Consider the following 13,666-nt stretch of genomic DNA (forward strand, 5'->3'; position numbering starts at 1 on the left):
CTTTTTTCTTTTCTTTTTTTACACTTTTATTAAATTTTGTTCCACAAAATCACCTGATTAAAACATTGAATAACATGCAGAATGATGATCTTCAGCTACAGGTGGCCACGCAAACTATAAATGTATAATCTGAATTACCATATGATCCAGTGGCCGATTACTAACACCCCATTACTGAAAAAAAAAGATTATTGCCGTGATAAATGAGTGCAATTTAATTTAAAAAGATCCTTTATGCTTTGTCCCCCATTGTGGGGATAATGCCACTATGCAATAACAGTGCAAATAACTACTGATTAGATAATGAATCATTATCTCCATTATAGCCCCAATTAAGTACTGTAAATTCGCCCACCACACACACAGATACCAAAGTAATTGAGTCCTTTTCCTGGCAAGGAAGTAAGACCACGCTGAACGCATGGAACATGAATCATAATGATGCCACTGGGTTACTTGTGGTAATGATCCGGAACTAGCTGATCATGCAGATGTTGGATGACAGGAAATTTCTTGTCATGATTGCAGCATATGTGTTTGAAGTCATCCAGGTCCAGGGACAGGACAAAGGCTCCTCCAAGTTTGTGGTTTTGAATGTATTGAACCTTTACAGCCAAGGGGGAAAAATGTTAACTGTAAATCATGTGTTCCAATTGTATCAACGTGGCGCTAAACACTTTGTTGTCCCTCAGTTTGAGGGTTTTGTGTGTGTGACTGAATTGGACTACCTTTGTATCAATAGAAGGTATGTCATCAAAGACAACCTTTGTAGTTGAAGCCTTATAATTTTTTTGCAGGAAGTAACACACCTGAAAAGAAGACCCACATTTTAAAATATTGCATTCCCACCAGTTCTAACAGAAGCTGCTTGCGCTGCTCATATTTTACCTCAAAACGGGCCCAGAACCCTTTTGGTAAATCAGGCAAATAGCCTCCCACCGCTTGAATGTTACCGTGACTGTCAGTGGTGTAAGCTTCTCCAAATACCCCGATTCCCATGTTAATCTTATCGGTAGGCACTCCCGCCGTTTTCCAGTAGTTCACTGCAGAAGCCTAACGTGTGTGGGAGAAATGGTTAGAGCTAAGAAAACATGATCGATTTTGCAATACTTGTGGCTTGTACTGGTTGTTACTTACCGTCTTATTGAATGATTCTTCTGGAGAATGGTAAGATGGTCGGCCTTTCAGAAAGATGATTTCAATATCTGACGTCATCACATTGAAGAAGTCTATGTCCCTGATAAAACAAAAGAAAGGTTACTGCTTGGCAAAAGATGAAAAGGCGACGTTGGGAAAATCGTTTCAAAATACTTTACTTTGCAAGATGTTTGACGTCGTAGCTATGAGAAATAACTGATGGCTCAGCAGAGACGCTCACAGTGAGCAGTAGTTTTTCATTTCCACTTTTGGCCGCCTCCTTGTAAAAAGCTGCGTGGAATTCCTATACAAACAGAAAGGGTTCGTGAAGTGGACAAGAAGTGTAGGATATGCTTTTATCTGACAGTCGCCTCAGTAGAATTTCAGGATCATACCTTGATGAGCTTTGTGAAATCATTCCTGACTCCCGGTAATTTCTTTGTGTTATCGAGCCACAAGATGTTGATCCCATCAAACATATAATGAGGGTTTCTTAAATAGGAGATTGCAGAGTTGATGAAAGTCGCTCTATGTTCTTGTGTGGCTATCAGTTTGGGGAATCTGTTGAACACAAGGAAAAGTATTGCGTTGAAACAACAAAAGACAGGATGCAGCTTTCTATATCGTCTTGCAATTATATTATACAGTATGAGGATTGGGCAGCTTTACTTACAGCAGATTTGGAATCAGGTTGACCTCCAAAATGGTTTTCAGATATGGGTTACTGTTGGACCAGACATGTTTACATGCATAATTAGTGAACAAACGTAATATGCAGGTAAGACAAATTGACAAGCTCGAGGTCCGACCTGTTCTTCAGCTTCTTGAAGTGTGGAAACTTCTTTTTGTCACGATAGCTCGGGTAAATTTCTAATTTTGAATCGGTGCAGACAAAACTATAGATCAGATGGGTACACAGGTTTGGTTGGATGTCACGAATCTTGAAACGTGCATTCCCCCATCGTCGGTGTGAGACGCTGTCATAGACGCACACCAGTCTTTCGCTCGAAGCTGATTGATTGGAAAAATCACATGGCATTTAAATAGCTAATAATAATAACAGTGACTTTGCAAATTTGCTCACTGGATCGACAAACCATTGCAATGCATAGACTTACCCAACCAAGCAGCGGTCAGACAGAGACCTGCAAATGGACATATCAGAAATGTTAAAACTTCAAATGCAACTTGTTAATCTGCCATGAACTGTTAAAAAAAAAACATTCAGAATTGATTTGTTCACCTTACCTGCAAAAAGAATGATCTTGTGCATCCTGTTTCTATAAAGTTGCAAAAAGTAATGAAAGTTAGTTGAGTGCAACGTTTACCGTTAACTTGCCTTTAGAATAGATCAACTAGTTGAGTTAAGATGTTTTACCTTTTGATTTTTGTGGGAAAGATATAATCAGTGACCCAAGAACATCTGGAATGGTTGGAGGAAAAAAAAAAGAGTGGATGGGGGTTATCGAGAGCACAATTCCTTCCACCAATCAATTTCCTATAGCACTACATTAGGGTCACAGATTAACTTGAGCCAATTTCAGCTCATTTTGGCTGAGAGGCGATTTACTGGTCGTCATTGTTAACCTCTATATAATTGTTATTAGCCAAGACATTTCAAGCTTGGACACACATGGAAATACAACAACTAACATTAGAAAGACCAAATGTTGTAGCATGCATTTTAAATCCATAATAATGGAGAAATAAACATTTTTACTTACCAACACAAAGACAGCTTTGATTGCCTCTCTTTGCTGATGAGTAAGTGATGAAGAGATGGTCTCACTTATATAGTTGAAGTCAAGGTGTGCCATTTAGGTGGATTGGTCATTCTTCAACTAAAAGTTATTTGGCCTTTAACATTATGCGTCATTATTGAACAGTTTTTTTGCAAAGCCGCTTAGAATTCGATTGAGGGTTTTGCACAAAGCATTTCACAACACTTCTCTTACCTTTCACGTCATCGGGTAATGGTAAAGTGGTCAATTATTACAGTTTAGATTATGCTTTATTCCCGTTTTTGTTTTTGTCAGTCCTGTTTGGCTTCTTGGCCAATTATGATGCATCTGTGCTGAACGCAACTCAACCCAAGTTCACGTCATTACTTTAAAACAACAACCACCGTAACAAAGTGCTGTGCATAAAACCAAAAGTAAAACATGCTGTACATAAAGTAATAAAACAACACAAAAGTATGTTTTCTTAATAAAAATGTACAAGATTCATTCATTCCAGACAGTTCTGAGGTCGGATCCTCTACAAAAGATGCTTGCTGTGATGATTAGCTTTGGGCCTCAGACACTGGCCTTGGTTAAATTATAGACAAATCTGATATCGACGATCGACTCTCTATCAAACATTTTCACATCTGAGCACCAATGATTTGCTTTTTTTAAGACTTATGTAGACTGCACAACAATTTATTGGTAACGGACTTGAGCTTGAGAACTGGATGGTCAAATCCTAAAATGAAAAATGAAATTGCAAAAAGTTCATGAAGAGATTCATAGCCATCTGTGAACCCTTTGGAATGACCTGCATTTCTCTATAAATGGGCCATAAAAATGTGATCTGACTCTCATCCAAGTCACAGCAATTGACAGTTGTATTGAACTAATATCGCACAAACAACGGATGTAATAATTAGTTGAGTTGCTTTTGGCAGCAAAACTAAATGTTACTTTTTGTTACAGATCAGACCTGCACAACGGTCAGGAAGAGATTCCTCTTTATAAGACTGACTGTTCAGCAATATTCTTGGGATGTCTTGTGTGAATTGCTTTCTTGAGGTCATGCCACAGCATCGAAATTGGGTTGAGGTCAAGAATCTGACAGATGGCAAATTCTCCTGCAAAATATCTTGATAAACTTGACACATCATTTGTATTGTCCATGGTGGCTGAATTAGCAAAGCAGCCCCAAACCACGATGCCCCGTACTCCACATTTGTGACGAGGTTTTGACAGTGTTGATTAGACCTTGGTTCAGCCCGTGATGAACAGTAAACAAACTGATCGATTTAAGATGATTCATCTATAGCCAAAAACTCTGTGCCACCGCCTTCAACTGTCCTCTTAAAACCACAGATGAATTAACATAGCAGTAGCTCATTAAATAATTATGAATGGCATTATGAGAAAACACACCCAGTATTTTGTGAGGTAACCTTTCACTGCTTCAGACAAGCGAATGTTCACTTCCTTATGTTGTAAGTAAAGATTTTTAGTATTGTTAAAGTGTAGTACACTCGTCTGACTTGGGTGACTGCATGGGTTCAGGTCCTGGTCAGTGACAGTGTGAATGATCTGTCGGTGTCTATATGTGCCTTGTGAATGACTGGCATCCAGTGAGGTTATGGTCCACCATATCTTCTGCAGCCCATAAAACCCAAAGTCTGCAGGGACAGGCGCCAGCAACAAACAACACTGAACAGTAAGAACTATAAAAGTCAGTAAAGTCAAGCTTTATTTTCACTGGTAGAGTAGCGAACAGGGCCGGACTGGGACTCCTTTTCAGCCCTGGAGTTTCAAGGCTCAGACCGGCCCACATTAGTTCACATTTGAATGAACATAAATAATTTTACCAGAGAGTCAGTGCATTAGTGAACTCCGAGTGGGATGGGTACCGAAGATGGCAATCATGGCGTCTTATAATTGTCGTTGATAATTTTCTATGGCACACTTGAACGCATAAGTGTACACACAGCGTACTGACATCACCCACTCACGCTAGATTTCATTCACGCTACGCTAAAATGCATTTCCGGGTTTGGGTTAATAAGCAAGCGAGATTTGACCGCCAGCAAGGCAAACGAGAGTGAAGCTTCGCAGTTCCTACCTTGCTTTGCTTGAGGGTGGCACCTGTTAGATTATTAACATTGTTTTTTAGTTTCAATTTATATTTTAACCGTTTTGGATATTAGTTATAAAGATATAAATATAAGACAACAGTTAATTCATATGTTAAGCCAATCTATAGTCCTTTGTTCTCTTGCCTGGGAAAGAGAAAAGTAACAGGTTTATTTTCTATATTATCTAAAGGGAGTATATTTGGTACCAGTCTCTGTCCGGTCGAAGAGAGTCCAAGGACAGGCTGATTTACTATTGTTCAAGTCTAATCTGATTTGTACCCATGGGAACTTGCTTATGGGAGGGGAGAGGGATTTTTTCGTATGCACTGACTTTGAATAAATAACTGTGTGCAAGAGGAGGTGGGACACACAATCTGAACGGAACACGGCTTGAGTGTCTTCATTTTGTGTGATCAGAAGCTTCTGAATAATTATACCTTTGCAAAGGGACTTCTTCACCAGAATCTCACCATTCATTTATTGAACACGCAAAGAGTACAATAATAATATTGTCCACTCTATCAAATGGTGATCCCCGACGCTGAATTCTAACGAATGGTGACGCAGATATTTTGACGGTTTGCGGGCTGCGGCGTTCCCGGACGGGCGGAACTTCTAGGCCTAAATAAATAATTACGGTAAGTGGAGACTTTTATCCACGTAGGGAAGTTCTGTCTGTTTGGGACCGCTGCAACTGGTTTTTCGTCTTCTAAATTGTCAAAATTTTTACATGAGGTCTGTGTGAACAAGTTGTAGTTTGATGTCGTTCTATTGAGAGTTGGGATTTTTCCTACGACATTGAACTGTACACGTACGTGGGGTGGTGCATTTAAAGTGACGTAAGTGCAGACCTAGGAAGCGCATTTTTGAGACAGGAAGAAGTAGCGGCTTGATTTTTGTTGTTGTTTAGTTTTGTTTTCGTCTCGCTACGAAGAATCCTTAGACTATGATATATATTGAATAAAAGGGTTGCCGGATGACGTGAGAAGTCTTTCTTCCACTAAGGATTCCGAAGGTCGTAGTAGCGCACTGCTTTTTTTTTTTTGCAGTTTGGCCGATTGGGACTAATCGATAAGTACTCATGATACTTATTTGAAAACGTCCATTTACACGTAATAAGTTATTTTGAAATTGCGCCTGTTTGAAATTGAACAGTATTGTAGGGTCCAGGTTGATTATAGCGATAATTGGATTTGTATCGCTGTATTTTCAATCAAGAGATTACGTGTTTTTTTATTTTTATTTTTGGCGCTTCTACTTTTGAGGTCAGGATTAACGTATGGATTACTTTTGTTCTACGGTTTAATTCGATAGCGCGTGACAGTTATTTTGAAAATAAGCGCCTAGCAAAAATTTTGCAATATATTGAGGACAGTTTAGCTCAGCGGGATTGGATAACCGCTGTGTATAAACGAGAGGTCACGTGATTCTTATGTGTGTATGTTTTGTGGCCATCTGTTATTCCTGTAAAAATGTTTAAACGTTGTCGAAATTGTTTAAACGTTGTCGAATAAATTTAACCTATTGAACTATTATACTAAAAGTGAGACGTCACTGTATTGATAAATATTAATATTATTTGCGTATAATATAAACTGAAGTGGTAAAAAAACTACAAATGGAGGGCGATTTCGAACGTGACACTGTATGGTTTGTCCTGAATGTGCTTCCGGTTCATAGTCGGAACTTGTGCTTGGAGTCGTAGCCATGCGGAAAATAAATAAAAAAAACGTCGATGAAAAATGAAAAAATAACCTATTGATCGATTGAATGAAAGGCTATCGCTGGACAAAATGGTACGAGGGACTTTTGTATTTTCTTTGATAGATGCTGGTAATGATACAGTGTCTGATTTTGATGCTAAAATAACTTCCCCTCCGAAATAAACTGAGCCGTTCACGGGTGTTTTGTTTAAAGTTATTAACCCGTTTATTGAATTACCGTATAAAACTGCGGTTCAATTGCTGCAAGATTTGCAGACAACGAATTGATAGAATAAAACCGTTTATTATTTTATAAAGAATAAAGAGTGTGTGCGTATGTATTTGAGTGTGTGACCTAGCTTCTAAAAGGTGGGGGCTATTATTGTGATTGTGAGTGAGAACTGTGCGTATGGAGATTTTGTTTGCTTTTCTTCAATATCTTTAACTAAGTTTGGTGTTGTTTTTGTGTGAGATGAGACTGGTGTGATAATGGCGTTTGTTTTTCGAATGGGAATGTGGTAAAATAGGTTTTGCGATGTATAATGCTAAGATCCCCCCCCCCTGTTTCTAGGTTAGAAGAAAAAAGGGGCTGTGGGTTAGAGCATAATGTGTTCTCGTAATGGGACTTTTTCTCTTTTCTAGGTAAGAGAGGAATGATAAACAATAAAAAACAAGTAATAGTATTTGAAAGATATTGTTGAGTTTTTGTAGAAGAATATTAAATTAGTGTTTTTTTTTTTTAGTGACTGAATTGATAGTCTTTTACACTATATTATTTTTGATGTAGATGGTTAATTTGTTAACTTTCCCTTTTCGGGGCAAATGAATAAAGAATAATGATAAAATAATAGTATTTTGTATTGAGCTATATTAAGTTAACATAATTATACCTACATCTGTGGCTAGAAGTAAGATAGTTGAATAAGAAGTTATAAATGTTTTTGAAGTCGATATAATAATAATGATTTTTAATATTTGTTTTTTCTCTGAGTGTGTCATTTCAGAAACTGATGCTTAAGTTCCAAAGTAGATGAGGGTTTGATGGCCTTCACTGATTACAAACTGCGAACGGGATGCGCCCCAGCTGCTGATACGTTGTATTTGCAAGTATTGCTAGTAGCTATTTTGAAGGGTATAAAAAATAAAAAATAAAAATAAAAATAAAAAAATAAAGCTGTTTTTTACGAAACATTTTTGAGAAAGCAGGAAGTGAACTATCTTGCTATGATCCCATTTCCTTAGTCTGGCATTGTAGTGCATTGGATCAGCCGGGTGCATTCGTTGGTCGAGGTGAGCGCCTGGAAGGACCGAAAATGTGTCGTCGGGTCCACATTGCAGACAGCGTCTGAATGGACGTGGCAGAGATCAAAGGTCAAAGCCGCAGCACAGTCATTCTCCTCCTGTGCCTACAAACAAACATGATGCTCAACTTCCACAATGCCCAGTGACTGTGTACAAGCCTCATTACAGAGATGTCTCCTCTCATCGCTGATGCCTGCTGAACATTGTCTGACACAGCCGCCGCCCTGAACATTGACTTTTAAAAGCTGGTGGTCTCACTGGAATGCGACCCTTCAATCAGTAAAATGCTGCACGGTATATGCAAGGCATTCTTAATGTGTTGGATGGAGAACTGTGATCTATAGCAGGGTATTTCAGGAAATTGAAAACGACATATGTGAATTTGAAATGAGGGATTGAGAAAATGTATTTCAATCTATAGCCTACTAAATTTTTGCCTATTTTTTTGGGAGAATCAGTTTCTGAATTGGTACAATGGGAATTATTAATATGATATGATACGATATATTTTTATTTTCCCCGTGAGGAACTTTTTTCTGGACTCCGTCCAGCTGCAGCTACAGTATAGAAAAAATAATAGAATAAAATGAGTAGCAATAAGTAAAAGCCTAACTAAGAAGTTTTCACAGTAGTATATATTATTAATATATATATATTATCTAAGTATATGTTTTATATACATAATATTGAACCATGCATCTTATCGTATTGAGTTGATGCTATTTAATAAATAATAGCGAGTTTGATGGTTAATTTTAGATATATATATTTTTTCACAGCACTGTGATTTATGAATCCCAGAGATATTTTTTGTGCTGTGTTTTTTACGAGCCCCACTAATATGTAAAAGAGGTGAAGTTGATTAACAGTTTGAGAATAATTTTTAGTTTGAAATGGTAGATATTTGTAAGTTTTGTGTAATTTGTATCCTGAATTAGATTAATATGGTTACCTCTATTTTTTATGGCCCCAAAGTCATCATATATTAGTGTCTTAAATTGTATCTGCTTGTGCTCATTTTTATTGTAGTGTCCTGTAGCTCTCTCGTTTACCTCATAGCCTGATTTAGAGGGTTGTGTTATTTACGACGTCTTTTGCGGAAAGCTATGGTCTGATATTCCTTATTTATGAGTTATGAGGTCTCTATTTTATCCTCCCTTTATCTTGACGTGTTTGAAAAAATCAGTGGATCTTTGTCAAAATGAGGGAGTTTATGTTTAAGAAATTAACCAATGTAGACGAATTAGTAGATTAAAAAATGAAAAGGTTTTGAAGTGATAATCCACAGTTTGAATATGAAGAAATCTACCAGAGGGAATCGAGCGGAGCAAAGTAAGTCTGAAGCAAGCAAGGACAATAATGCATATTCGCCGGATGAAGGTAATTATATTATATTATATCTTTTATCTCAGAAAAATGTAATGTTTGGAGCCCAGTGTTTGCAAAAGAGTATATATAATATGAATATATGTGAGCTTTTTCCAGGATGTCACGATTCGGCCGGTCGTGGGATTCTGGGAAGAGAATATATGATATGCTAGTAAAATGATTCCTTTCAGGATGGTGAAAGGCACAGTTATGCAAATTTAGAACAGTAAATGTCGAGGTAAAAAATTACCTACAATTATATGAAATCTAATTGAAAAATAAATATTTACAAGCTCTGTCTGTTATGTTAATGAATGAGCGAATGTCATTCAACTCAATCAAAGTTCTGGGCTCTATTTTCATTGTCACAAAAATAGATCTTTTCCTGTTCCAACAGCGCAGGACCTACGGATCTTAACCAAATAACATTTACTAATCCCAACTAACAAAAACTATCAGGGTTTTTCCTCCAAATAAAATTTATGTGGGTTTATGAGAAGACTAAATGAACATATTTTACTCTCAGGTTGATGGGAAAGGAGAAGGAGACAACATTCCACAACTGGTCTACAAGGCTGCCGGCTATCTCATCAACTGATGATCATCAATCTTATCACCTCCGACCTGGGAGCCACGTCAGCTGACCCAGTGTTCGGTTCTGGAGCGGCCGTTTTGACATCATTCAACGGATCAAGTCAAGTGCCTTTTCCTGGGCAATCATCACGAGAATCACATTTGCAGGCAATCTATTCTGGGGTTCTGCAAAAAGATGACAACGTCATCTTCTCATTCAACAAAGAACTTCATCACGATGGCTTCAAGGCGGGAACACATGTCCGTCTGCCGATACATTGCGACACTTTTTAATGAACAACATTTTGTGTTAAGCCTCACATATGTTATGCTTATTCCTCTAAAAATCTTTTAATGTATCAAATTGTTTTTTAATGCCATATGATTGCTAAACTACCTCCTCTCCTGCTAAAGGGATGTTTTAATGATAATTATTTTCATCACACAACCATTGAAAAAAAATGTTTTAATGTGTTGAGCTCTCACGAGCTCAAATGAGGGAATGTTAGATTATTAACATTGTTTTTTAGTTTCAATTTATATTTTAACCGTTTTGGATATTAGTTATAAAGATATAAATATAAGACAACAGTTAATTCATATGTTAAGCCAATCTATAGTCCTTTGTTCTCTTGCCTGGGAAAGAGAAAAGTAACAGGTTTCTTTTCTATATTATCTAAAGGGAGTATAGTTGGTACCAGTCTCTGTCCGGTCGAAGAGAGTCCAAGGACAGACTGATTTAACATTGTTCAAGTCTAATCTGATTTGTACCCATGGGAACTTGCTTATGGGAGGGGAGAGGGATTTTTTCGTATGCACTGACTTTGAATAAATAACTGTGTGCAAGAGGAGGTGGGACACACAATCTGAACGGAACACGGCTTGAGTGTCTTCATTTTGTGTGATCAGAAGCTTCTGAATAATTATACCTTTGCAAAGGGACTTCTTCACCAGAATCTCACCATTCATTTATTGAACACGCAAAGAGTACAATAATAATATTGTCCACTCTATCAAATGGTGATCCCCGACGCTGTGTTCAAGCCGTGTTCCGTTCAGATTGTGTGTCCCACAATCTGAACGGAACACGGCTTGAGTGTCTTCATTTTGTGTGATCAGAAGCTTCTGAATAATTATACCTTTGCAAAGGGACTTCTTCACCAGAATCTCACCATTCATTTATTGAACACGCAAAGAGTACAATAATAATATTGTCCACTCTATCACGCCCCACACCTGCGTGGGCTTCTTGGTGCTGAGGCCGAGCGGCGACTGGGAAGTCCTCGCCATCAGCTCGCCATATGCGGCTAGCACCGCCGCGACGCCTGCCTCTCCTCGGCGCGGACCACACGCGGATATAGCAGATGTCCGTCTTCACCCACCGATTTGAATTATGTTATAAGGTGTGTGGCTTTACCATCGTTACAAAATATTACTCATATTATATTTATAATTTCATGGGTAACGATAAAACTGCAAAATCTTGTAGCCAACCTTTAGCATTAGCAAACATTACGTACCACGTTGGATACAGTCTACATTGAGTTTTCTCCCGAGTCCCAATTATTCTCTTCATTGTCATTCATGTCCTCTTCCAACTGGCATTTTTGCAAAATTTCACTCCAAGTTGGGATCGAATTCATCGCGCTACGTGCGCATGCACGTTCTTGAAAAACAACCACAAGGAACCAAAATAACACTAATACAATTATTTATCGTCTGTTCTTGTATTACTGCTTAATTTTGTTCTTTATGTTGTTCAATGTAAAGAGCTTAGCTTCTCACTTTGTTATTTGTAATATTAATTTATGGTATTACTTTATTGTTATATCTTGATTTTTTATTTATTTTTTTACTCCATCCTCTCTGGCTCATGTGTTTTACATTCATTGTTTTATTATTTGTCAGAAAATCTGACATATAGTAAAACATCATGAATCTGACTTTGATTTTATTTAATAAAAATGACTGTTAAAGTGAATGTTATTTTTGTATTCTTATTTTATTGTTAAATAAATTAACATTTATTACCACAAACAACAGAACAAAAGTACAGAAAATTGGTATTGTTCAGTACCGGTATCGATACTATTTCAACTAATGAAAGAGGTCCAAATATGCATTCAGTCACGAGCACAGTACTCTAATTACTTTTGTTGTATTCATTAAATGCAGAATTCAAATACACATGATCCATCAAAGTAGCCCGTTAGATGAGCCGCTGTGGACGATCAGTATATAACTTCCGGATACAAACCCAAGTGAAGTTCACATTTGAAGTCTCAAATATAGTCCAGATGGATCTCTACAAAAAAAAAAAAAAACTCCACACTCCGGGACTTGCAGGCATCATCAAAAGCCATGGGTTACACCTCTACGGTGGCTGCACAAGTTTTCAACAGGTAACACATGTATCAGAAGCCTAGAGGGGAGAATCATCATGCATTGAAAGTGTCTGAGAAAAGCACCTGAGGAATTGACTTAAGCGCAAATGAGAGAATATGCCCCTGTGTTGCAAAGGGTATGTCAACTTTCAAGCACAATTGTAGGTAAGTTATGCCTATAGTCTACTGTATCTAAAGAAGGGTTTAAATAGCAAGATATGGGTCCTTTGACAATTCAACCCATCCAAGAGGAACAAAAAAAAGACAATGACCAATAGAGGGAGACAGAACATGATAAGGTTGTGTGTCGCATTGTGTGATCATATAAGTGTGTTTGTGTAAATGTATGTCCTCAGTCCCAGTCAGCAAGCAAAAACATGGCAAAGTATCTTTGCCATGGAGACAACTTCTCTGGCTCCTAACGGGGGCATGAAGCACAGGAGACTGAGGGGGTGAGGGGGATAAAGAGGTTTTCCAGCGTCCGGGAGCCTTACATCCAAAATACAGACTCCAAAAATAAAGATTACTTTGGGAACAGGCCGCCAATAATTTCTGTTTGCGTTTCTGTTATGTGTTTCTGGACTAAAGTCTTAGAAAAACTTTCCGCTGTCTTGGACTGTAGGATACCGTTCTCTCCAAACTTGTGTTTGCTAGGTGACTTAACAACAATTGACTTACCACATAAACAATTTCAATCTATACTTGTAGCCCTTACTATCGCAAAAAAAACAATTCTTGTTAACTGGAAAAATAAACAAACTTTGAATATCGACCAATGGTCTAACCTCCTCATAAATCATATTTTAATGGAAAAAATATCTGCCTCAAATAAAAACCAAATGTCAAAATTTAAAGAAACATGGTCTACGTATATAGAATTTTTTAACCTAAACTTGGATCTTAATTCTGCCTGTTAGCGAGAGCCACAGCAGCGTTATAACTGGCATTGATGTTTCTGTATTAGGCAATTTGTAACTAATGGTTGTGTTTCCATAGTCAGGAACCCGGCTGCTGCCAGCGGGATCGAGCGGATTCACCTCCGATGGGCACCAGGGGTTGATATTCGGATTCACGGCATGCCAGTGGGTTAATTCTGTGGGTGCTGTCCCCCCTGGCGGGGAGTGGGCGGGTCTGCCCCTCTGTTGGCTGCTGGGTGGCGGCTGCGTCTTGGCCGTTCCCTGGGTCTCTTGGGGGGTGCTGCGTTGCGGGGCTTTCCCTGGTGTCGGGGGCGGCGCCGTTCCGGCGCGGTCCGTCGCTCTGGGCCCGGCGACGCGGTTCGGGGCCTGTGGGCCGCCGGGGTGCCCGGTGGTTCCCTCTCCCCTCCCCCTTCCTCCCCCTTGCTGCCT

General features: G+C 38.5%; 1 protein-coding gene and 1 long non-coding RNA gene across 2 annotated transcripts; one reads left to right on the forward strand and one right to left on the reverse strand.

Moving 5' to 3' along the window:
* Window positions 1-247: 247 nt before the first annotated feature.
* Window positions 248-2,410, reverse strand: LOC147160459 (chitotriosidase-1-like). The gene is made up of 10 exons (XM_086057577.1): window positions 2,386-2,410; window positions 2,256-2,282; window positions 1,947-2,148; window positions 1,811-1,861; window positions 1,533-1,698; window positions 1,317-1,441; window positions 1,138-1,237; window positions 889-1,053; window positions 729-809; window positions 248-605 (listed from the first exon to the last, which is right to left on the reverse strand). Exons 1-10 carry the CDS (start codon window positions 2,408-2,410, stop codon window positions 453-455), a joined length of 1,095 nt encoding a protein of 364 aa, XP_085913703.1. The 3' UTR covers window positions 248-452.
* Window positions 2,411-6,669: 4,259 nt separating this feature from the next.
* LOC147160460 (uncharacterized) lies at window positions 6,670-10,812 on the forward strand. Its single transcript, XR_015097341.1, has 2 exons — window positions 6,670-6,786; window positions 9,890-10,812. It is a non-coding gene; the product is annotated as an uncharacterized LOC147160460 (long non-coding RNA).
* Window positions 10,813-13,666: the final 2,854 nt, after the last annotated feature.

The sequence above is a fragment of the Leptonotus elevatus genome, chromosome 16 (assembly GCF_054856555.1).
Source record: "Leptonotus elevatus isolate MCC_2025b chromosome 16, RoL_Lele_1.0, whole genome shotgun sequence".
Classification (NCBI taxonomy): Eukaryota; Metazoa; Chordata; class Actinopteri; order Syngnathiformes; family Syngnathidae; genus Leptonotus; species Leptonotus elevatus.